The sequence below is a fragment of the Gopherus flavomarginatus genome, chromosome 2 (assembly GCF_025201925.1).
Source record: "Gopherus flavomarginatus isolate rGopFla2 chromosome 2, rGopFla2.mat.asm, whole genome shotgun sequence".
In the NCBI taxonomy this organism is placed as follows: domain Eukaryota; kingdom Metazoa; phylum Chordata; order Testudines; family Testudinidae; genus Gopherus; species Gopherus flavomarginatus.
The window spans coordinates 218,222,113-218,246,637 of record NC_066618.1 but is presented as its reverse complement, the minus strand read 5'-3'; the positions used below and the strand labels follow the sequence as shown (position 1 = coordinate 218,246,637).

At 40.1% G+C, this 24,525-nt stretch overlaps 1 protein-coding gene across 10 annotated transcripts in view; it reads left to right on the top strand.

The window, feature by feature from the left end:
* Nucleotides 1–24,525, top strand: part of ZNF521 (zinc finger protein 521) — a 281,730-nt gene that overhangs the window by 103,193 nt on the left and 154,012 nt on the right. For all 10 annotated transcript variants that reach the window (XM_050941928.1, XM_050941929.1, XM_050941927.1 and 7 more), the window contains one exon: nucleotides 12,937–16,289. In XM_050941928.1, coding sequence (XP_050797885.1) covers nucleotides 13,377–16,289 — 2,913 coding nt within the window. In that variant the 5' untranslated portion in view covers nucleotides 12,937–13,376. The remainder of the gene's footprint in view (nucleotides 1–12,936; nucleotides 16,290–24,525) is intronic.

The window sequence follows — 24,525 nt, the reverse complement described above, 5'->3', positions numbered from 1 at the left end:
GTGCTGCCGCCGCCCCCTTCACCATGCCACTTAAAGCGGCAGGAGTGCGCAGCCCCACTGCCTGCATGGTTGCATGGCTGGGGGGGTGAAAGGGGGACAGAGGGGGAGGAGCTGAGGGCAAGCCTCCCCAGTGAGGATCTCAGGGGCCAGGCAGGATGGTCCCGCAGGCCGGATGTGGCCCGCGGGCCGTAGTTTGCCCACTTCTGAGTTATGTCATGCTGTTTAGTCACCAAAGCAGGTTATGGAGGGCAAACCTAAATAAACTGCTTCCTTTCTAGATTTTCCAGTCCCATAACAGACTTGTCGGATGGTCTTCAGATTCTCTTTCAGGGAGGTTATTTTACTGCATCAGTTTACATAATTCAGATGGTCAGTTTCATTCACTGACCCTTTGTGTTTGTCTTACTGTGCCCTGGTAGTCCAGTTTATTACCCTTGAGTGTCTGTAGCATGCCAGAAAAGTTGTCTCTTTTGCTGTGCAATCTTCTGCTCTGCTCAGATTCTTCCAAAGAAATCCCCTCACGTAGGGTCATGTAGGGGACGAGTCACAGAGGTCAGCTACACATTGCTGACACTTAGGAGTCAACAGGCAAACTACCTTGGGGATTATTACAATGCCTGCCTGTATGCTGTTCCTCTGCACCAGATTTAGTGACTGATGATGATGTGATCATGTGCCTCTGTATCCAAGTAAATAGAGAAAAGACATACAACATTTCCTGAAGTTAGACAAACCAAAGATTAGTCTAAACTGAGAATGGAACAGGTTAACTGATCTTTCTCTACCCTAAGCTTTCATTTGTCTCTAGCAACACTGAGCTGTCAATATACTGTACAGCTTCTGATAAGTGTGGGTTCTCCTCAGCCTGAAGAGATCTTTCTGATAAGATAAGATGGCCTTAAAAAAGAAAAAGAGAGAGAAAGTACGTTAACTGCTTTGACTGCAAAATACCCCCTGGTAGCCAGAGATAAGACACCTTGAGTTGTTCGGAAGACCTTAGACAGGATGTAAATGAAGCTAATAAAAAAAATCATTTCAAATCCAGCAACTATTCTGCTCAACTCTTCTTTCCAGCCCTGACAGACAAAGACTTAATTTACTGTATTTCACACCATGCTTCCATTCTAAACTGAGGATGCTGCAAAGGGTTGTTTTACTTACAGGCTTTTAACAAAGCAAAGATATCGAAATTTCTGGACAGGATTCTATTTCAGACAGTTAATCATGAGTTTCAGCAGGCTTTCCTGAATGGAACTAAATGTAAGAGAAGAAAAATGTTGCCTTTTTAAAAGAATTTCTCCTTCCTATTTAGAATTAAATTAAACCACTCAAACAAACTTTTATAAAAGTACCTTTAAAGATCTTAATTAACTTTACATTTTTTAAATGTAAGAAGTTCAACTGACACTGCATCCCTTACTACTTTACCTATTTGCGCTTCAGTGTTCTGGAAACTGTGAGCATAGTTGATATGATTTCCTTGTATTTACATAAGACAGTGTTAATTTTTGTTCTTATCAGTTTTTGATCTTGCATCCACATCAGGCTGCTGAGTCAGATCTCATTTACAATAGCGAAGAAGAGTTAGGTCTGGCCAGTAGTTGGATTGGAAGTGTCAAACCACTCTTGTCCCCACTTGCACTTGCCCTTCACCCATCAACACATGCTCTCATCTGCATGGTTGTTCACCTACAGGCTCCAGTCAGGCCCTTTACTTCCTCCTCCCCTCCAGAGAAAAGAGCAGTGGATCCAGCTTGGCCCTCTGTTTCCCTGTTCTTTGTCTCCCAGACATGAGTGTGAGCCCCTTCCCACCATACTTCACATTTCAGTGACCTGAAAAAAAAGGTGCAAGGATGGTTTTATCCTGCACTGTCTGTAGCTGCTGCTAGAAAATGTACTTGATACCTACTATCTTGCTGTCAATGCACCGCACTAGAGTAAAAATTGAAGTGACTTGTACTGATGCAGCTTAGTCTGGTTTCAAACTGAACTAAGTTTTGCCAGGACAAGTCACTTTTTACACTAGTTCAGCATGTCTACGCTAAGAGTTAGCACCAGTGCAGCTGTGCTGGGGCAAAACCCCCCAGTGTGGATAAGGACTGTTAACTTGGATGAAAAGTACCACCCATCCCTGCCATTTAAAGGAATAAGCAGTTATGTATTGTTTGTTTACTGTGTTTGATTCTATCATACTGTCAAACAATGTAACTTACCACACTGCTTTTGCTTTATTATCACTATTTGTTAGGGTGACCAGATAGCAAGTGTGAAAAATCGGGACAGGGGGTGGGGGGTAATAGGAGCCTACATAGGAAAAAGCCCCAAATACCGGACTGTCCTTATCAAATCGGGACATCTGGTCACCCTACTATCCTTTCTTTTCTCCTTTAAGAGATCACAGTATGTCTTTTCCAGTTTACTGTTTCTCTTCCTCTCTTAACCCTTTGTCTTTTCCTTGTATTGTTTTTTATCTCCTCCTCTATATTTTGCCTGACTCACTTCCCCCACATCCAAATGTATCTCGCTCTCAACACCTTACCTCTCTTTTCTCACCTTTCCCATCAGTTTGTTCTTCATGTCCATACCCATCTCTTTGCCCATACACCTGTTCACCACCATGCATCCTATCATACAGAGGACTAGATAACGCATAACTTAAAGATTGAACATGAGGACTAAACTAAAAGAAGGGGAATGTCCAGAGGAGAAGACAAGCATGTGCTTGGTTTTCTACCAAGGTGTTTTCCCTAAAACTTTATCAGGGACTCCATCTGTTGTGTCAGCTCCCTGGTGGTTGGGAGAATGCTCGTGTGACCATGGAGGCTTGTAGGACAGGTGGAAGGCTGTGCAGATAACTCTGGTCTGCAGCAGAATCTCCAAGTTCTGCACGTTTCAGGTGAAGAAAAGGAGCAAACCCTGCTCCCTTCTCCCTCTTCCCCCCCTCCCCCCGCCCCCCAAGCTCTGACTGGAGAATGGGAAGAAAACTCCCTGAGTACAAACATGCAAAACCAGGTGTTCTTTTCTTCCTTTTTTTTGTGTTTGGCCAGGAGAGAAGAGGTGAACAAAGATGGTCTCAACCCACTTTTGTACCTGGGTGGCCTCCCCACATTGCTTAGAGTAGACCCATTTTGCTAGCCTGTAGCAGCCATCTGAGAGCCATTACATGATAGAGAATGTGTTCTGGCTACACCTCCTCTTGCCCTGGATGTGCTTCATATGCTGTCAGCTGCAAAGGTGGCAACATAAGTGCATTCAACTGATTCTGTGCTGTTGGTGAATTCCTCTTACGTTGGGGCTGGTTTTGCTGCATTTAAGCAGCCCTTTGCTGTTGAATCAGTGACAAAGGGCTGCATTGCAAGGGAGAATCAGGACATCCGATGAAGTGGGCTGTAGCCCACGAAAGTTTATGCTCAAATAAATTGGTTAGTCTCTAAGGTGCCACAAGTACCCCTGTTCTTTTTGTAGTGTTTCCACTCCCATTGACGGTGGTAACTAGAGATAGTGAGGCTCAGCAAAAGCAGAAAACCTGTGAAATCACTCAGGTCTAATAAAGAACCTGACCCATTTTCTCTTAGTCATTCATAGTTGTCCTTAAGAAACAGTGTCAACACTACTACTAGTAACAAACCATAAAGATTAACTTCCTGCTGCAATTCTGCATGGAAAATGTCGTTAATAATTTGGTTTGTTTTAACACTTGGTGTTAAATTTTATACAAAGATTTCTAAGAGAAAATTAATATATTAAAATGTGTGTGGAGTGGGGTTTTCTCACCGCCCAATATCTTAATCCTTGACATAATTGTTATGAGGATGACTTTTTCTGACCCTAGTTTCAGGGGAGTTGTGCTGGTGGTATCTGACTCATATTGTACAAACACAAACAACAACAGAAAAAGAAATAAAAACAGAGTGGAAGAAATGCAGTTTTAAACTTTTTTTTTGTTATGTATAAACTGTAGACAAATGTGTTAGTTGACTGCTTTAGTACTTTAGTCCGAAAAAAAGAGCCCCTGTAAATTAATGGTGTAACATGGGATTCTCAGTTATGGAACGTGGCTTAATAAGCTCTGAGTGCGGGACCTATCATTAGTTATGTGTTGGGGAAGCACTGAAGAGTGATTCTACCCCAACAATTGAAAACGTCTTCCACCTCAACCCCCTCCCCCCCGCCTTGCCTTCAAAAACACAAAGGCTTGGTTTCCTTAAATAAATTGGTGGGTGACTGTGGTCTCTAGCTAGCTGCACATCAGCTTTTATCGAGGTTAAAAGTGAACTGCTTAAGAATGCACTGTTTTCTCCTTAATTTGGCTGTAGAAGATGGAATTCACTGAGCTCCATCTGTTCCAATGAACCTTAAGTAACAAGCAAGGAAAAATGTTTATGTTCCTTTTCACATACGTAATAGTAATGTGTCTTATGAAGAAGGCATAATGACCTGGAGACTTGGGTTAGCTTAGGAGAGCAGTACAGGAATGTTAGCGACTTCCCTGGGCAATAAAGGCATTTTACAAAAAAGAGCATTTATGAGGTCTAAGCTGTTGTTTCTGGGATCTGTTTTTCTTATCACAATATTTAAAATGGGGGGGTTACCCCACCAACTGCTGCTGTCAATGTAGAACCCCTTTAAGTGGCTCCCCCCAGTAACCCAACTGTTAATGCATTTAATTAGTCCTCTAAAAGTACTTTTGGAATATTGATAGATTTAAAAAACTTATGTAAATTATAGATAATTTTTAAAGTTCACATTTCTCTTTTGAATACTCATTACAGAGTATTAGTTTTCAAGTAGTTAAATAAGTTATGAGACAAATGAGTAAGATTAACGTGGGACAATTGATGTGAAAAAAAATTGGGTGGTTGTATTATTAAAGTTGTAGCTTTTCCAGAACGGTTTATATTTCTGGTCAGAATAAATGGAGGAAATTGTGAAATAATGCATATTTTGTTTAAAGTGACTTTAAACTGCAACATTTTCTGACGATCCTATTAAAAGTATAAAAAATAGCTTTGTTAGACTACTCATACATTATGATACATTTTCTATTATGTTGACACATAACCAGAAGACCTGAGGATAATACTTATGTATACACTGTATACGCTTATAATGAACTGTACAATATTGTTTTATATAAGTAATATCTAACCTCTTCATTTAGCATTTTTTTTTCACCTGCATGTTTCCATAAGATTCTTTATCTCATTTTCAAGGTAGCCCTATAGACAATTTGCAGCAGTAATAATATAAAATCTGTCCAGCACTGAAACAGGAAATGGCCATTATAAGTAAACTATACAATATATAATACCCACTCTACTCAAGTAACTGCCAGAAAATGCAAAGATTTAAAATATCAGAAGTCAATGATCTTCCAAGTTAACTGACCTACCCGGCTGACACTTATTCTTTCCATTTTTAACTTGAATTTTATATTGTAGGGGTCATTCTGAAAATTAGCAAGGGTGTGTGTTTGTGCATGTACGCAGACACACACAACACAGCACCTAGCACCATGGGATCTTGGTCTGTGGCTAGGGTAATACATATAAATAATAACACACATGCACATACACGTGCCTATATATAATTACATAATATGTGTGTGTGTGTGTGTGTGTGTGTGTGTGTGTCTATATATGTATAAAATAGGATGTATATATGTCCTGTGCTAGGTATACTTGATTTGTCAGTATTTTTTAATATTCCCTTCAAAAGTAACCATTGTTGTAAATCTCAGCCCTGTTAAGGAAACCTTGCTATGTACTACTTGCACATACATCATCATGCTGAGTCCCGTAAGGACAGTTATGTGACCAGTCTGCCGTTACAGTTAACTAGCCCAGGTAGCAAAAATATATTAGCAAGACCAGCACTGGGAAGTGTCTGGGCATCTGAAGTATTGTATCTTTCTTGTTGGTTGTGTGGCAATCCTGCTGTATTAGTTCTTTTTGGTGACTCCTCGCTGCAGGTGACGGAAAGGATTTTTCTTACAGTTATGACCTAGAATTGGGAGTCAGAAGGTCTGGGTTCTATTTCATCTCAATTACAGATTCCATTTGTAACCTGCGGACAATCACGTAGCTTCTCTGTGCTTCCGTAATCCCACCGGTAGAAATGGGGAAAATCCAGTAATGCTTTATATGGGTATTATGAAAATTTATTAATCTTTGTAAACACCTTACAGTTGTGGATCAGAGGCAAACTGGACTTTTTTATATATTTTTACTCTATTAAAAGGTTCACGGCAATTTTTTTTTCTAGAAACATTGGTAGCAAAGCTTAGGTTGTTTAAATCATATAAAAAATAAGGCACAACAGAGCAACTCCTTCTGCCCTGCAGAATATTCCAGCGAAAACTTGTATATGTCATGTACTTTCCTGGAGACTAACTTTCTGAAACAGCACTGTTCAGTCAGCAGCACCAGGGATAAGATCACTTTCAAGACTTCACAACTACTGAGGCTGGCACATGAGTGGCTGGCTGCTCGCACCACAGAGGTGCTTTGTACTCTGATGCTTTCCTGCCCCCATGGAATAACTCCTTCTGGTATTACTTCACTTTTCTGTTAGTGAGCACTTTCCCCCAGAAATATGACTGAACAGGTGTTACTCTGCTACTAACTGAGTTTCCAGCTGTCCTCCTCCAACACAGACCAGGCAAAATCTGTTGTTTAGTGCTATTAGGCAGACTAAAGAACTATCAAGCCTGAGATGGAGGTCTTCCTTGCAGGATATGGCAGTTTTGTTGCCAGAAGATGGTCAGGAAGGCCTGGCTGGCTAACAAAGACAGTCCTTCAGCTGCTGGGTGTAGTTCCAGTTTTGCATCCCCTTTGGCAGCAGCACAGAGACTGCTGCAGTGTGGCCAGCCAGCAAAACTAGGAAATAAGGACCTCTTTTATTTACTCAGGCTGCTGAATCATGGGCATTTCTGTCTGCTTGGAGAAAAGTCAGGCAGCTCTACTTTCCACTGGAAGTCTCAGGAGTGTTTGGTACTTTCATCTCAGAGTGTTCACACACTTGTTTTAATGTGCTTTATGGAAATGGTGAAACTCAGCGAGTACAGTTGCTGTAGAAAAACATCTGCACTAACTATTCACACACACTTGCATCTTTAAATAGACTTTTAGGCCTTGGAGCTGATTTCCAGCAAAGTTTTTCAGTTGAGAGCTAGAGCTCTCTTAAAGTCAGCTAGTATGAAGTGACTGGTTCCAAAAATTAAAAATTTACATGGACATGTTAAGTGCATCACATTGAAACGCAGAATACTTGCCATAACACAAAAAAGGCATTTACAGTAAGTAGCACTTAGTGAGCACCGAAGGAAAAAAAAAACGTGTCAATACAGAAAATATAGTTTAAAACTCCAAGAAATACTCTATAGAATACTTACGGTCGTATTCCGCCCTCCTAGATTTGCACATCTCCTCCCATGGATTTCAGTGGCAGTTGTACATGTGCATCTGAAGGTATAGTTTTGTTCAAAGTATTTTATAAAAAGCTTGTTAAACATTTAAAATTAATGTAATACTGTTGATATAGTTGAATGTGTAGATGTCTCTAAATTTATGCACATGGTTATATGCAGAGTAGCAACAAACTACTTATATTTTCTATTAGAGTGATTGTCGAAAAGGGATTTGGGGTCTATTCTCCTATCAGTAGGTGAAATTTACCCTCTCTGCACACAGGCAGATTTGAGTAGGGAATTCCATGGGGATTGGAGAGGGTAAAATTCACTACCCTGGCAGCAGGTCTGTTCAAAGTAGCTCTTCTGAGGTTGCAGTAGCAGCCCATAGGTTAGAATAGCAGTAGTGTAGTCAAAGGTAAACTGGGATAAACTGAGTTCACCCACTTCTCATTTGGGGAATTTGAGCTTTACTTTAGGTTATCCACTTTTTTTTTTTTTAACCACTACACCACTGAGCTGCTGCTGCTCTTCCTCACTTCCTATGTATGTTATAGCCATGGAGTCTGTGACTCTTTTTTAACTGGCCCCAAACCTCACCAAGGTTACGTCTACACTACACACCGCTGATGGTGATGTGTAGCATACACAGAGCTACTCGCAGCAGTGAAAAGCAGGCTGTGTCTGCACTGAGCTGTGGAGCTACGTGCATCAATGAAAGATGCTGGCAGCAGGGAGGCAGTGGGAAAGACTTCAGCATCTCTCCATGCAAGCATCTTTTGTTCTGGCAGGGAAAGCTGCCTGCGTCTTTCCCTGCTGTCGGAATCATTTCTATGAGTGTAGACACTGGCCCAGCTTGGGCGAGCAGAGAGCAGTGTAGTGTACGTGAATACATACATACCTACGCCCTTCAGGTGTATCTTTACTCGCCTAAGCATTCGTCACTGGCTACCCTGCTATTTATGCCCGTGTTGAGGGGCTACGCCTATGTGTACACCCCACGTTATCAAAAGATGTGCAGTGGAGACGTAACTCAACTGTGTTGGCCTGTTAAAGGCTGGCACAGAGTTTCCCCTTATGGCGAAAAGCACATGCAGAAGCCTCTACCTCATTCCTTTGTGATTGGTCTCCTTGTGGCCCTTTTCATGCAGCCACACTGCAGCCTTTAAGTGGAGTAGAGAGGAGTGTGTGCAGAATTTTTAATCAGGAGCCTGCTATTTCCTTACACTGATGTTATGTGGGGGGATTCCTCATGTGTTGGTAGGCAAATAGCTCCTTTTATCACACTGAAGAAGTAGATTTTCAATTTTAAAATATAATTGCAGAAGTTAGTCTTTGCAAGTCTTAATGTTTTTTAAATGAGATTTCTTTTTTTATGCTGAGGGATATTGCACTGAATCATTTTGGACTTGATTCATAAAAACACTGCAAAGGAAAGGCTTTTGTCCTTTTATTAACCCCATTCCCATTCCACTTTTTTTACCTTGTATAAAAACTAAAATAGTGTTCTCCAAACAAACAAAGGGACTTGGATGGGGTGAAGGAGAGGGCCACCATTTGCTTATATCTTAGTCACACTTGGAACCTGAACCTGAACCGGCAGCCTGCTTGACATCCATTTGAGATTTACAAGCTAAAGAGAGCGGTTATGTAATAGGTAAAAACAGGCAGACAGTGGCCACAAAAAGAAAGTGATTTAGTACAGTGCCAGTGATAGTGCACTATTTATAACACTTAGTGTATATTTCTCCAAACATTTATATGATAATATATCATGCCTGGATAGGATATACAATTTCATTCTAAATTTGGTTACAAAATATGTAGCCTAGGCTGTTGCAGACTATTTTTCTTTGCTCAGTTGCATGACATAAATACCTGTTGATCTGCCAGCAGTGTAGTAGTTCATCTGTCAGAAATTTATTTGATTTTTAAAAGACAAAGGGTTTGTGTGCGTGTGTTTTATTTTTTTTAATAAAGCTTCCTGGAAAATTTCACACAAAACAAAATTTTGACAAAAATGTGTAAAGGGGTTGTGGGGGAAGATTAAAATTTGAAATTTTTGTGTCCTGTTTTGCTACCTGCTTTAGTTTTTAAGCCAAAACCAGCAATTCAAAAGTGAAGAATGTAGATTTTCACCAAAAGCCTTGTGCGAATGAAGCAGCCATTAATGGGACAATTAAAAAACCCCAACTGTCTAGTAATTATTTAGTATCCATCCTACACAATGAAAAACTTTTTGTTAAACGTTTTAGTAGATGATAGATTGTTAGTACCTGGAAGGAGTGATGTTTTGAAAGAACACCTTTGTCATCAGTTCAACAAGATGGTAGGTTGGTTTGTTTGTTAGGGCTATCAAGTGATTAATCACTCTGTTAAACAATAATAGAATGCCATTTATTTAAATATTTTTGGATGTTTTCTACATTTAAAAATGTATTGATTTCAATTTCAATACAGAACGCAAATTGTACAGTGCTCACTTTAGATTTATTTTTTATTACAAATATTTGCACTGTAAAAACCCCCCAAAAGAAATATGTTTCAATTCACCTAACACAAATACTATAGTGCAATCTTTGTCGTGCAAGTTGAACTTACAAATGTAGAATTATGTACAAAAAATAACTGCATTCAAAAATAAAACAATGTAAAACTTTAGAGCCTACAAGTCTACTCAGTCCTAATTCTTGTTCAGCTAATCATTCAGATAAACAAATTTGTTTGCATTTGCAGGAGATAATGCTGCCTGCTTCTTGTTTAAAAGGTCACCTGAAAGTGAGAACTGGCATTCGCGTGGCACTTTTGTAACTGGCATTGCAAGGTATTGACGTGCCAGACATGCTAAACATTCGTATGCCCCTCCATGATTTGAACAGCAATCCAGAGGACATTCTTCCATGCTGATGACACTCATTAAAAAAATGTGTTATTAAATTTGTGACTGAACTCCTTGGGGGAGAATTGTGTGTCTCCTCCTCTGTTTTACGGGCATTCTGCCATATATTTTGGGTTATAGTAGTCTCGTATGATGACTCAGCACACGATCTCCTAGTGACTGTTGAACTCCTAGTGACTATTGAAATTAATCTAAGGAATTTTAATAGGATATTTTAAGAAAATGACATTATGTTATGTTGGAAAAAAAATCTCCCGGAATAGCTTCAATCAGAGTTGGCATCCCTACATGTAAATATCTCATGATGCCAGCTACAACAATGCTACGTGAATACCTGAACTCGCTTTCAGGTGACATTATAAAACAAGAAGCGGGCAGATGTAAACAAACTTGTTTGAGCGATTTGGCTGAACAAGAAGTAAGACTGAATGGACTTGTTGGCTCTAAAGTTTTACATTGTTTTGTTTTTGAGTGCAGTTATGTAACAAACAATCTACATTTGTAAATTGCACTTTCACGATAAAGATTGCACTACAATACTTGTCTGAGGTGAATTGCAAAATACTATTTCTTTTGTTTATCATTTTTACAGTGCAAATATTTGTAATAAAAATAAGTATATAAGGTGAGCACAGTATACTTTGTATTCTGTATTGTAATAGAAATCAATATATTTGAAAATGTAGAAAAACATCCAAAAATTTCATTTTAATACATTTTAATCGGTATTCTATTTAATAGTGCAATTAAAACTGCGATTAATCACGATTAGTTGTTTTAATCATGATTAATTTTTTGAGTTAATCGCGTGAATTAACTGTGATTAATCGACAGCCCTACTTAGTTGTTTAAATGTCTTTTCCGTAGGCCAACTGGATATTGTGTGTGTGTGTGCATGTGCATGTGTGTGCGTGTGTTTGTAATGTGTAGGTAATTAAAACCTCTCTTTCAAAGTAATAAACAAGAGGATACAAAATGCAGTTTTCAACTTATATTGAAAAGCATTGTTGCAGTGGGCAGGGTTCCAGGATTGGTGTTTGGTTGTTTTCTCAGAGTTAGATGGTTGCCATCTGGCATTGATAGTGAGATGGCGTTGTCATCAGTTTCTAGAGGCAGGAAAGGAATGAATCCTCATCTGTTTCCTGTGGATAAGCAGGAGGCTGGCAATCTAGTAAAATCTTGTTACCTTAAAGAAAGCAGGCTTGGAATTTGTTTACATGATATAAGCCAACTCTAACTTTCATGTTAATATGATAAGTTTCTTTGTTAGAGGGCTGTAAATGTTAAGAAACTTAGCATTTGTTGAAAAATATCTTAAGAAAAATACCTTCCCCACATGTTTATTCAGTCATTTTCTATAGTATTATCTTAATCAACTTTGTTTTTAAAAAAGGAAATAAGACAAAGATGTTACCCCTGAAAGGGGTAAAGAATTATTTGTTTTAGATGGGACTGCCGAGCATTTTGTATTTTTTTAAAGAAGTTTTTATACTAAGAGAAATGCCATAATTAAACCACAGTATTTGTTTGTTTGTTTAAAAGGAAGGCTGCAAAAATCCCAGATAGCACCTGCTAAACAGTTAAAACACACCTGGTCCAGAAGTGAAATAATATCATAGATAACTAGTTTAGTTTAATAGCTGGCTTGTGTTTTGTTTGTCGTTTCTTTGTTACTCATAAATCTGTCAGTTTTTACCATAACCATGTATCATTTTTTCCTGTTTCCAGTTTTTCACAAGTTGCTTTGTCTATGATCACCTAAAAGTACTGGTTCTGTTTAACTAAGGAAGTTTAGCTGGCTGAGATTTTTGCAAAAAGGAAGAAATGGTGGGCAACCTCTTGAACTTTAGAAACAAAATACACTGTTGGGAACTGACTCTTGTGAAACTTTCTCATTTTCCTTGATCCCAGCTGACTTAGTATAATAATATTTGTTAGTTTGTTTTGAACATTTAATAATCCATTTGCTGGTTTGAGGTTACCAATGATAGTTATTGAAGAGATCATGGCTGTATTTTTTTTAGAGAAGACATCATTTTTATTATGCTTTTTGTCCATTTCCTTCCTTTCTTGTAATTTTTTTAATATTATTTTGTTGAAGGCACCAATGTCTATATCAATAATAACCCCTAAAAGATTTCTGTTTTCAGAACCAACTTTGAGGGGGGAAAATAGAGGAAAAGCACAGGAATTTTTATTAAATACTAGGCATGTGAGTTGACTGCATTAATTTTAAATAATTTCTGTAATATTTCCTCCTTTCATTGACTCTTCAGATGCTCACATAATATGCAAATCATTTTACAATGGATACAAAAGAAACATTAAATATATTAAAATCTGCATTTTAATAAAGTTGTCAATGTATAATATATATCCTGCAACTAAGAGAGGATGATAAAAAAGCAATAAAAGGGTAATATGGGCACAGAAGTATTTAATAACTTTTCATATTTTACAATTTGATAAAAATAAATGTGGGATAAAAGCTGTTGGAGCTGAAAAGTATCTCGTTCCAAGTTTAGTACATTGCATATTTGTTTCAGCCGTTTGCATGTTTATATACACTTAGTGTATTCTTTGTACTCCAGGGGAATAAGCATATGTGCACCTTTTTTTCTCATTCCAGATGGTGTGGATATTGAGGATGATCCCACTTGCTCATGGCCAGCTTCATCACCTTCCAGCAAAGACCAGACTTCACCAAGCCATGGAGAAGGTTGTGATTTTGGTGAGGAAGAGGGTGGCCCAGGATTGCCTTATCCATGCCAGTTCTGTGACAAGTCGTTCAGTCGGCTCAGCTACTTAAAGCATCACGAGCAAAGTCACAGCGACAAGCTCCCTTTCAAATGCACATATTGCAGTCGCCTCTTTAAACACAAGCGGAGCAGAGATCGCCATATAAAACTTCACACAGGAGACAAGAAGTATCACTGCAGTGAATGTGATGCAGCATTTTCAAGAAGTGATCACCTTAAAATTCACTTAAAGACTCATACATCCAACAAGCCATATAAATGTGCCATTTGTAGACGTGGATTCCTTTCGTCTAGTTCACTGCATGGTCACATGCAGGTTCATGAGAGAAACAAGGATGGTTCTCAGTCTGCCTCCAGGATGGAAGAGTGGAAAATGAAAGACACTCAGAAATGCAGTCAGTGTGAAGAAGGCTTTGATTTCCCTGAAGATCTTCAGAAACACATAGCAGAATGCCACCCCGAGTGTTCCCCTAATGAAGACAGGGCTGCTCTTCAATGTGTTTATTGCCATGAACTCTTTGTAGAGGAAAGTTCTCTTGTAAATCACATGGAGCAGGCTCATAATAGTGAAAAGAAGAATTCATGCAGCATTTGCTCAGAGAACTTCCATACCGTGGAAGAACTGTACAGCCACATGGATAGTCACCAGCAACCCGAATCATGCAATCATAGCAACAGCCCTTCTTTGGTAACTGTTGGCTACACCTCAGTATCTAGCACCACTCCAGATTCAAACCTCTCAGTGGACAGTTCAACAATGGTAGAAACAGCTCCACCAATAACAAAGGGTCGTGGAAGAAAGCGGGCAGCCCAGCAAGTACCAGATATCACTGGTCCTTCAAATAAGCAAGCAAAAGTTACCTATAGCTGCATTTATTGCAACAAACAGTTATTTTCAAGCCTTGCAGTTCTGCAGATACACTTGAAAACTATGCATTTAGATAAACCTGAACAAGCGCATATCTGTCAGTATTGTTTGGAGGTGTTACCTTCACTTTATAATCTGAATGAACATCTTAAGCAAGTCCATGAAGCTCCAGACCCAGCACTGATTGTTTCTACCATGCCTGCCATGGTCTACCAGTGCAACTTCTGCTCTGAAGTATTTAATGACCTCAACACTCTTCAGGAACATATTCGATGTTCTCATGGGTTTGCAAACCCTGCTGCTAAAGACAGTAATGCATTCTTTTGTCCCCATTGCTACATGGGATTTCTTACTGATTCTTCTTTGGAAGAGCATATTAGACAAGTCCATTGTGATCTTAGCAGTTCCCGTTTTGGTTCCCCTGTACTTGGAACCCCAAAAGATCCAGTAGTAGAAGTATATTCCTGTTCCTACTGTACTAATTCTCCAATATTTAACAGTGTCCTTAAATTGAACAAACATATCAAGGAGAACCATAAGAACATTCCTTTGGCATTGAATTACATCCACAATGGAAAGAAACCTAGAGCCTTGAGCCCCTTATCTCCTGTAACTATAGAGCAAACTTCTTTAAAGATGATGCAAGCTGTAGGTGGCGCTCCTCCACGTCCTGCAGGTGAATATGTCTGTAATCAATGTGGTGCTAAGTATACATCTCTCGATGGTTTTCAGACTCATTTAAAAACCCACCTTGACACTGTCCTGCCAAAACTGACCTGCCCTCAGTGCAACAAGGAGTTTCCAAACCAAGAGTCGCTGCTGAAGCATGTTACAATTCATTTCATGATAACCTCTACATACTATATCTGTGAAAGCTGTGACAAGCAGTTCACTTCAGTGGATGACTTGCAAAAACACCTGCTTGACATGCATACATTTGTATTCTTCCGCTGCACCTTGTGTCAAGAGGTTTTTGACTCCAAAGTCTCCATTCAACTACACCTGGCTGTGAAGCACAGCAATGAAAAGAAGGTATACAGGTGCACGTCTTGTAACTGGGACTTCCGTAATGAAACTGACCTACAGCTTCATGTTAAACACAATCACCTGGAGAACCAGGGGAAAGTGCACAAGTGCATTTTCTGTGGTGAGTCGTTTGGTACAGAGGTGGAACTTCAGTGCCACATTACTACACACAGCAAAAAATACAACTGCAAATTCTGCAGCAAAGCTTTTCATGCTATTATATTGCTAGAGAAACACTTGAGGGAAAAACACTGTGTTTTTGAAACTAAAGCTCCAAACTGTGGCACAAATGGCGCATCGGAGCAAGTTCAGAAAGAAGAAGTGGAGCTTCAGACCTTGTTGACAAATAGCCAGGAATCACATAATAGCCATGATGGCAGTGAAGAAGATGTTGATACATCTGAGCCCATGTACGGTTGTGACATTTGTGGAGCAGCATATACAATGGAAACACTCCTGCAGAATCATCAACTTCGAGACCACAACATCCGACCTGGAGAAAGTGCTATAGTTAAGAAGAAGGCAGAGCTGATTAAAGGGAATTACAAGTGTAATGTGTGTTCTCGAACATTCTTCTCTGAAAATGGGCTCCGTGAACATATGCAGACACACTTGGGACCAGTGAAACATTATATGTGCCCAATTTGTGGTGAACGGTTTCCATCTCTTCTGACTCTTACTGAACATAAAGTCACGCATAGTAAGAGCCTGGACACTGGAAACTGCAGAATTTGCAAAATGCCTCTACAGAGTGAGGAGGATTTTTTAGAGCATTGCCAAATGCATCCTGATTTGAGAAATTCCTTAACAGGATTCCGCTGTGTAGTATGCATGCAAACAGTGACCTCTACCTTAGAACTGAAAATCCATGGGACATTTCACATGCAAAAAACAGGAAATGGCTCTGCAGTGCAGTCCACAGGGCGTGCACAGCATCTTCAGAAACTGTACAAATGTGCTTCTTGCCTGAAGGAATTCCGCTCAAAACAGGATTTAGTGAAACTTGACATCAATGGTCTGCCATATGGTCTGTGCGCTGTCTGTGTTAATCTCAGTAAAAGTGGTAGTCCAAGTGTCAACATCCCTTCAAGCAGTAACAGACAAGGCTTGGGTCAAAATGAGAACTTGAGTTCCATTGAGAACAAAAACAAGGCAGGGGGACTGAAGACTCGCTGTTCTAGTTGCAATGTTAAATTTGAATCCGAAAGTGAACTCCAGAATCATATCCAGTCAATCCACAGAGAGCTTGTTCCAGACAGCAACAGTACACAAATGAAAACACCACAAGTATCTCCAATGCCCAGAATCAGCCCTTCTCAATCTGATGAGGTAAACCTTTTTTTCTTTTGCTGTTGCTGCTTTTCACCTTCTTGATAAAACTCCCCCATTTTACACTGCAGTTTTCTCAAGCCTTATTGTTACTTGCCAGGAACTGCTTAGATTGAACCATGGTATAGTTCCTCCCATAGCCGTTAGCTAGCAATTACTTGCTTTTTGATATGCCTTGTGTTTTGGCTTGATTGGTGCAGAATAGGACTAATTCCAGTCTCCCTAGGATATTGTCTTCTGTATTACTGAGAGACCAGTCTTCATGCCAGCACAACTGAGATCTGGAATCTTAACTTAGCTTTGTTGCAAGTCGATATCCCTTGGTATGACTTGCGCTTATGGCAAAGAGTATTAATGTCACAGAAATAAAATATATCAAGTCAATATGCTGGCAAAAAAGATGAACGTTCAAAAAAAATTGTGAACAACAAATTGGGAGGTTATTTTTGTAAATTACATTTCAGTCGTCAATTTTCCTTGTCTTTACCGTACTTTGAATAAAATGAAACTCAGCAATTTATCTCCTACCTAGAGTAAATGGTGAAATGGGCTTTCTATGGCAGTTCCATTTTTAATTTTCTTTTTATTAACAATATTTTAGATAGCACAATGTTACCAATGCACCAAGTACAAGAGGATTTAAACTTTATCTATACAGAGCAACTTAAAAAGTAAAATGATCATCCCAGATTTTTGAAAGATTTCATCTGCTCTCACCTGTTTGTTAGCCTAAGAGATAATGTGGGGGTGGTATTAGGGATGGAAGGAAATGTCACAACTAATCCATGTGGGAGGTAAAGGGAGAGTCTTTTTTGCCTTAATATGGTCAGTGAATAAAATGTGCTAATTAGCATTTTGGAGATGAGTTCTTTCATATAGGACTCTCAGCAGTTTAGGAAACCTAATAGCTCGAGACACACACGCAGAGACACACACTCTCTCTCTTTGTCTTGCTCTCTGTGTTCCAAAAATAGCTTGTACCCAAAGTCTTGCTAAGCTTTGCTCTGGGATGCACATTGATGTAACATGGGTGGGGAGAATGGGCCCAAATGATTGTTCTCCCACCACCCCATATTTGTGATGCCATCTGCTAGGATAAACAAATACCTTAGAATAGCATGTAATTGGAACATTGAATAATATGGCTCTGTTCACAGAGGAATGCGAAAGAAAAAAAAATAACATTTCACTGGCTGCAGTAAAAGTTTTTCGCAAGAGTAGAGAGATGATACTCTGGTATGTTGACTAGGAATCATAGGCTGACTTGCCTTATTTCTTTTAAAAGTCATCTTAGTTTCATTTCACTCTTCTCCAATATTACTTACGATTTCCTGAGGCTTATAAAGGTTCCTAGCTTCTCAGGCACGTTGAAAACCTATCCTGGTTTCCCCAAGCACACTCCAAACCATGTACATTAAGACATATTCCCAGGTGGTTGGTTATTTCCGTGGCACCCTCAAAAGCTATTATACTTTTTAACGAATTGGTTCTACATCTACATTTTATTGCACTTCATAAGCTTGGAGAATGTCATAATCAGAGTTCCTGTACCCTGTAACCTGATTGGCCTCTCTGCTTTCCATTGATAAAAACAACCACTTTAACAGTTTGGGGAAGTCAAAAATCCACATAGTTTCAAAGAATTTCCACTCTCAATAGATGTACTGCCGCTGGATTTTCATATGAAATGTTTTTTTCAGGCTGATAATTCTTAAATAACACATCTTTAGGTCATTCTTCAGCCCTTCCATTCATCATTCATATGCCCTAAAATTGCTAATCAGCTTCCTATCCACTGTTTGTAAACTATGTTTTCAATTATTGCAGTTGTGGCCTCTAGGTAACTGACCTTTGGGCCCTCAGATTCTTTGCTCATGGCAGACACGATAACCTTGAGCAGGTTATTAAGTCAAGTCCCTTATAGAGTGTCAATGCTTTTAGACATCATCCAGAAGCTTCACAAAGCTAAAGGCTGTGTTTTAAAAATTTTAAATTTAAACCCTTGTCAAACTGCAGCGACTCAGATTCTGTAGCAGTGAAAGTGATCATAAACAAAAGCAAAACTCACTTTAGTAGGTTTTTATGTTCAGACAGAGAGAAAGTCAAAAGTCCAAAAAATAACAGAGTGAAAAGTAAATTGTATTTCTAAAACTGTTAGTAATTGAAAGTGTTGTTATTATAATAGATAAGAACATTTGTTGTTTTGAATATGATTTGTAAGGTGACAATGTCCCATGGAAAATGTATCTACTTAACATGCCAGTAGCTAATTTTTTAAAAATTTGTGACAAAAAAGTTTCATAGTAATAAATAGAGCAGAGATTCCATTTGCTTTATTGGGCGTTACGTGGTTTGAAATGTTGAAGTGGACAATAGGAGCTCTCTAACTATTGAAGTGAGAGAAATATAAAGAGTTCTGGTCCCATGGATCATTCTGCAAACCATTATTCAAGTAACTGACATACATGCTAAGGAAACTAAAACAATGTTTTTCAATAAAGAAATGTAAGGTGAGACTAAAGCTAACATCATTTGGTTTCTTAGATGATTGTTTCTACATTTGAACTACAAAGGTGCAATTGCTCAGCTTCTCTTTCTTCTTTGTTCATCCTGTATAGAGAACAAACCTAAGTAGATAGTTCGTTGATATCCTTTCATTATATCCATATAATTTCTGGTTTTTTAGTTACTATAAGTTACGGTAAGTGTTGATAAAAATCTAAAAGTGGAGAGGCCCTAGTATCATTTCTGTATTTTATGAGCTATAGAGGTTTCAGAAGTTCCTGATTTACTGCATTAGCTCATCAAGCTAATAGATAGAAGAATAATCTGGGTGGTAATTAATGTTTAAAAGTTGAGGAAGAGGTGTGGTCTGAGTAGTAGACTGGAACCAGAACTCAGTCATAGTTTTGACACTGATTTCTTTGTTAACTTGGGCAAATCACTTTAACCTCTCTGTATCAATTTCCTCATCAGTAAAACAGGGCTAAAACATATTTATCTCAAAAGGATGTTGGGAAGCTTAATTAGTATAAATGTTTGTAAGTACTTGGAAGATGAAAAGCATATATAAGTGCTAGGTATTATTATTTCTGTTGCCCCTCCTTAAAATGTTGTCATACTTACGTTAATGAAGCACATAATGGGAAAACTCCTGATTCAGCAGAAAGCTTTGTAGCTTTGCCTTTACCTTTTGAGACTTAAGCCATGTCTGTACAACAGACTTTGGTCAATGTAAGTTATGTCAGCGTACACCTCCTGAAGTTTGTTTATTTCTCAAGCATGTACATAATTGACTGCTTGCATGGGTGCTGCGCACACCCACCAAGAGTGCTTGTGTTGATGCAGATTACAGTGCACCACAGTTAGGTATCCCAATGTGCCAGATGCTGCGGTCAGGTGCCATACCTTTTGGGGGATTTTTGCAATGCCTTTTGGGTAGAAATCAGTTGTGCAGGGATCTCTGGGAGCTAGGAATCAAGTTCTCAGCTTGCAACTTTCTCCATTCCATAATGCAATCCCTAGCTCATATTTTCACGCCTTTATTTAAAAATCTGCGCAGCACTTATCAGTGTCCACCTCTTCTGACAGAAGCATAGAGTCCAAAGATATGTGCACTATTTTTCTGAATGCTGGAAATGTAGGATGCACAATTGTCCTGTATTTGGAGACCCATAGGAAGTACCACAACAATGGGGAAATGACAGTTTCTTGGAGGACAGATTGCTGAGGGACACAGTGAAAAACAATTCAAGATTATTGGTGGCATTCATGGAGCAGCTGCAGAAGGTGGAACACTGCTTCTAGGCCCAAGAAACAAGCACTGATTTGTGGGATTGCATTGTAATGCAGGTGTGGCACAATGAGCAGTGGCTGCAGAACTTTTGGATATAAATGGCCATACTCCTGAGTCTGTTAGATGAACTCACCCCAGCCCACCAGCACAGGCACACCAGAATGAGTGGTGCATTGACAGTGGAAAAATGAGTGGTGATCTCACTGTGGAAACTTGCAGCAATGGATTTCTACTGGTCAGTGAGAAATCATTCTAGAGTTGGAAAATCCACAGTGGGGGCTGTTGCCATGCAAGTGTGCAGGGCCCTAAATTGTATTCTGCTATGCAGGACTGTGAGCATTGGCATTTTGCAGGACATAGTTGATGGATTTGCAGCAATGGGTTTCCTGAACTGTGGTGGGGAGATAGATGGTACACACACCCCTATTCTGGCACCAGCCCACCTTGCCACAGAGTATGTCAACAGAAAGGGTGATTTTTCTATGGTTATGCACGTGTTGGTGGATCACCAGGGATTCTTCATTGGTATCGATGTGCACTGGTTAGGGAAGGTTCATGGCACGTGTATCTTTAAGAACACAGGACAGTTCAGAAAGCTGCAAGCAGGGACATTCTTTCCCAACTGGAGGATTACCATTGGTAATACTGAAATACCAATAGTGATCCTAAGGAACACAGCCTACCCCTTTCTCTGCTGACTCTTGAAACTGTACGCTGGCCACCTCAACAGCACCAAGGAAAGATTCAACGACCAGCTCAGCAGATGCAGAATGGTTGTTGAATGTGCTTTTGGCAGATTGAAGGGACGCTGGCAGTGTTTACTCACTAGATTGGATCTCAGTGAGAAAAATATACCAATGGTTATAGCTGCCTGCTGTATCCTGCATAATCTCTATGAGGCAAAGGGAAAAAAGCTGGTACCAGGGTAGAGGGTGAGCGGCTATCTGTTAACTTTAAACAGCCAGACACAAGGGCCTATTCCAAGAGCCCAAAGCAGAACTATGCAGCTGAGGGAGGCTTTGAAAGAGCGCTGTAATGGTCAGCCCTTGTAGTGTTCTGTGCTTCCCCGTTTTCTGGGCTTGGAGCTTTGGTGCTATTAGGAACAGTATAGTCCTTGCTGTACATCTACAAGTATGGTGTGCTTTGAATACCGTTATGTATGCTGCAATATGTGTTGTGAACTAATATAGTTTTATTCTCCAAAAATAGAAATCTGCCATTGTTGAGTGGCAAAAACACTGCAGAAAAAGAATGTGCAAAAAATAACAACAACAACAAAAACACCAGGGACTGCAATACAAACTTTTAACATAAATTAGTGGACTAGAACTTTAAAATTGGAAAGGCAGCAAACATTTCTGTCCATTTCAGTGCACAGATGTAGTTTGTTGTGGAACATATACACAATGGTTTGCTCAGATGAAAGCGAAGCTGTGGTTTTCCTTGCTGTCCTCCAGCATGGAGTGGTAGGGGTAGGCTGTTTGGAGCTACTACCATGGAATTCTCCCAGGACTGCAGAGGATGGAGAATCTGAGAAGAACCATAATCTCCTGGTTCATCTCCCTCTTCTTATCCTGTTGGGACTCCTGGGCCTTTCTCCTCTTTCCTTCTCTGTGCCATCTGCCCTGTTGGCCCTCCAGCCCCTTGGTTCGCGGTCTGATGCAGCGTGGGCTTGCAGGATCTTGCTGAACATGTTGTTGTCCTCAGGGTCTGACATTCTGCACGTGTTGAGGGGTACCCCTCAAGGCCACAATGAGAGCAGCTGCTGATAAAAAGAGACAGATGTATTAGTGGATTTATAGTCACAATAGAAAGGGAAAGTTAAGTTTCAAAACTCCCTTCCCTTACTTCCATAACATCTTTTATTAAGACATGCTTATTCACATTACAGCTTTGGAGTGCCTCTGCATAGCACTGCACTCCACTCTCTGCTACGGTGAGTATGGCCTGCCAGGGCTAAGGCAGTGGGGGAAGGAATTTTGGTTTCATGAAATAATACAATTTTGTTCTTTATTCCAGGGGTATGAGCATAGCGCAGTGGCACTCAGTGTTGGCACTATTTGCCACAGGCAGTGGTGGCTTTAGCTGATATCTCACTTCAAAGGGTAACAAAGGCACAGAGAGCACCCCCAAACTGCCCAGATCCATATGCCACTAACCTGTTTACTGGTGCCAGCCAAACTCATTGCAGTGTGGCGAGAGAAAGTATCCTACCGCGGTGAAAGAAATAAGGCTGCCATCCGCAGAAGTCTTTGGGAGAGGATTGCAGAATAGCTCCATTCAACTGTCATTGAGATTCCCCCTCTCCTCCCATAGGATACAAGGAACATTCCTATGTACATAAACAAACTGTTTCTCATGCCTCCTTTCTCCCCCACTTAACCAAACATGGGAACGAAGAACAGAATGGTCACAGTCGTAGAGAATGGGGCATTGTGGGACAGCTGCTGGAAAACCGTTGGAGTCTTCAGTATCTACACCAGGAGTCAGCAACCTTTCAGAAGTGGTGTGCCAAGTCTTCATTTATTCACTCTAATTTAAGGTTTCGCGTGCCGGTAATACATTTTAACGTTTTTAGAAGGTCTCTTTCTATAAGTCTGTAATATATAACTAAACTATTTTTGTATGTAAAGTAAATAAGGTTTTTAAAAATTTTAAGAAACTTAATTTAAAATTAAATTAAAATGAAGAGCCCCCCAGACCGGTGACCAGGACCCAGGCAGTGTGAGTGCCACTGAAAATCAGCTCATCTGCCGCCTTTGGCATGCGTGCCGGAGGTTGCCTGACCCTGGTCTACACTCACACTGTGTTGACCTCCGTAAGCTGACCATGGCTCTCCACCATTTGAGAAATAGATTTTACTAATTGGGGCACTTATATCTGCAGGAGACAAATTTGAGTGTAGACACATATACAAATAGGTCAACTCAAGATAACTTATGTCATCCTAACTTTGTAGTGTAGAGCAGGCCTCAGATCAGATCTACACTGGAAATTTTGTTACTATAATAATGTTGGGTAAGGGAGGTGATTTTTTTTTTTTTTTTTTTTTTACATTTCTCAACTGGTTAAAGCTGTAGCATAGGTCCAGGTAAACTAGCAAAAAGTGTCCTTTTGCTCTTGGAGCATAGTTAATAGAGGGAACTGCCAGAGCCATCCTTTGGGTAGGGCAAATCAGAGCGACTGCCCTGGGCCCTGCGCTTTGGGGGCCCCCACGCAAAATCGGGACTGTCCCAACATTTAGCCCTTTGTCCTGTGTCCTGACCGATGTATGATCGAGATGCCATTTGCCCCGATATTCAGGTGAGGCGGGAGGTGGGCGGGCAAGCGGGGTGAGGAGGCAAACGGGGAGGCGAGTGACAGGTGGGAGAGGGGTGAGGACGCAGGCGGGCGAATGGCAAGGAGGAGAGTGGACGGGGTAGGGTGGCGCTGTACAGACAGCGAGGAGACTAGTGAGGAGGCGAGTGACAGGCAGGAGGGGGCTGAGGAGGCAGGCAGGGGAACAGCAAGGAGGAGAGCAATGGGCGAGTGAGGGGGCTGAGGAAGCAAGCAGTGGGTAGGCATGCTGAGCAGACAGCAAGAAGACTAGCAGAGAGGCTGATTTGTCCTCCCCACCCCCCCAGGTGGCCCTGGGAACTGCTATAAGCTGTACTGGCCAAAGTATCTTTCGCCAGTATAAACTGTGTGTGTACTAGGAGGGTTTGCCGGTATAGTTATACTGGCAACGATTTTCTAGTGTAGAATAAGCCTAAGGACTTGTTTACAGGGAAAATTTACTGGCATAATGATACCAGTATAATTATACTCCTATTGGTTTAACTCCCTCGATGGACACTCTTCTGAAATAAGTTATCATGGCAAAAGGATTTTTTTGCTGGTATGACTGCATCTACATTAAGCATTTTGCCAGCATAGCTATGTCAGTTAAGCACAAACGCGAATCCTGCAAACAGATCAGCATGAGCATATCTTTGTATCCATATGGAATCCCACTGACCTTCAGCAGTGCAGTTCTAATTGCATGCTTGGGATCTAAGTGATGCATTCCTGCCGTTGATGTTTCAGATTCTTATATACAATATATTTGTGGTGTATTTTTTGTACATTAATAGTAGTATTGCATTTTTTTTAGTGTAAGTTCTGTTCAGTAAGACATTGTTACAATTGTAGGATAATGTCCAGAATCTGCTGGAATCCATAAAAATCCAGATTAAAATGTATTGGTAAGGCCAGAAGAGGTTAAAGGGCCACTTTCAGAAGAATGTTATAAAGGAGAGTTAGTGTTGTTGTTTGTTTTTTTTCCAAAGACAGCTGTTTGCACAGGGTCAGAGGAAACTGTTATTGGTTTTGAAACAAACAAATAAAGGTATTACTGGTGTATAACATTTTAAAGAGCCTTAAATTTTGCTTTTGTGTCTAAGTCCTGTGGGCTGTTACAAA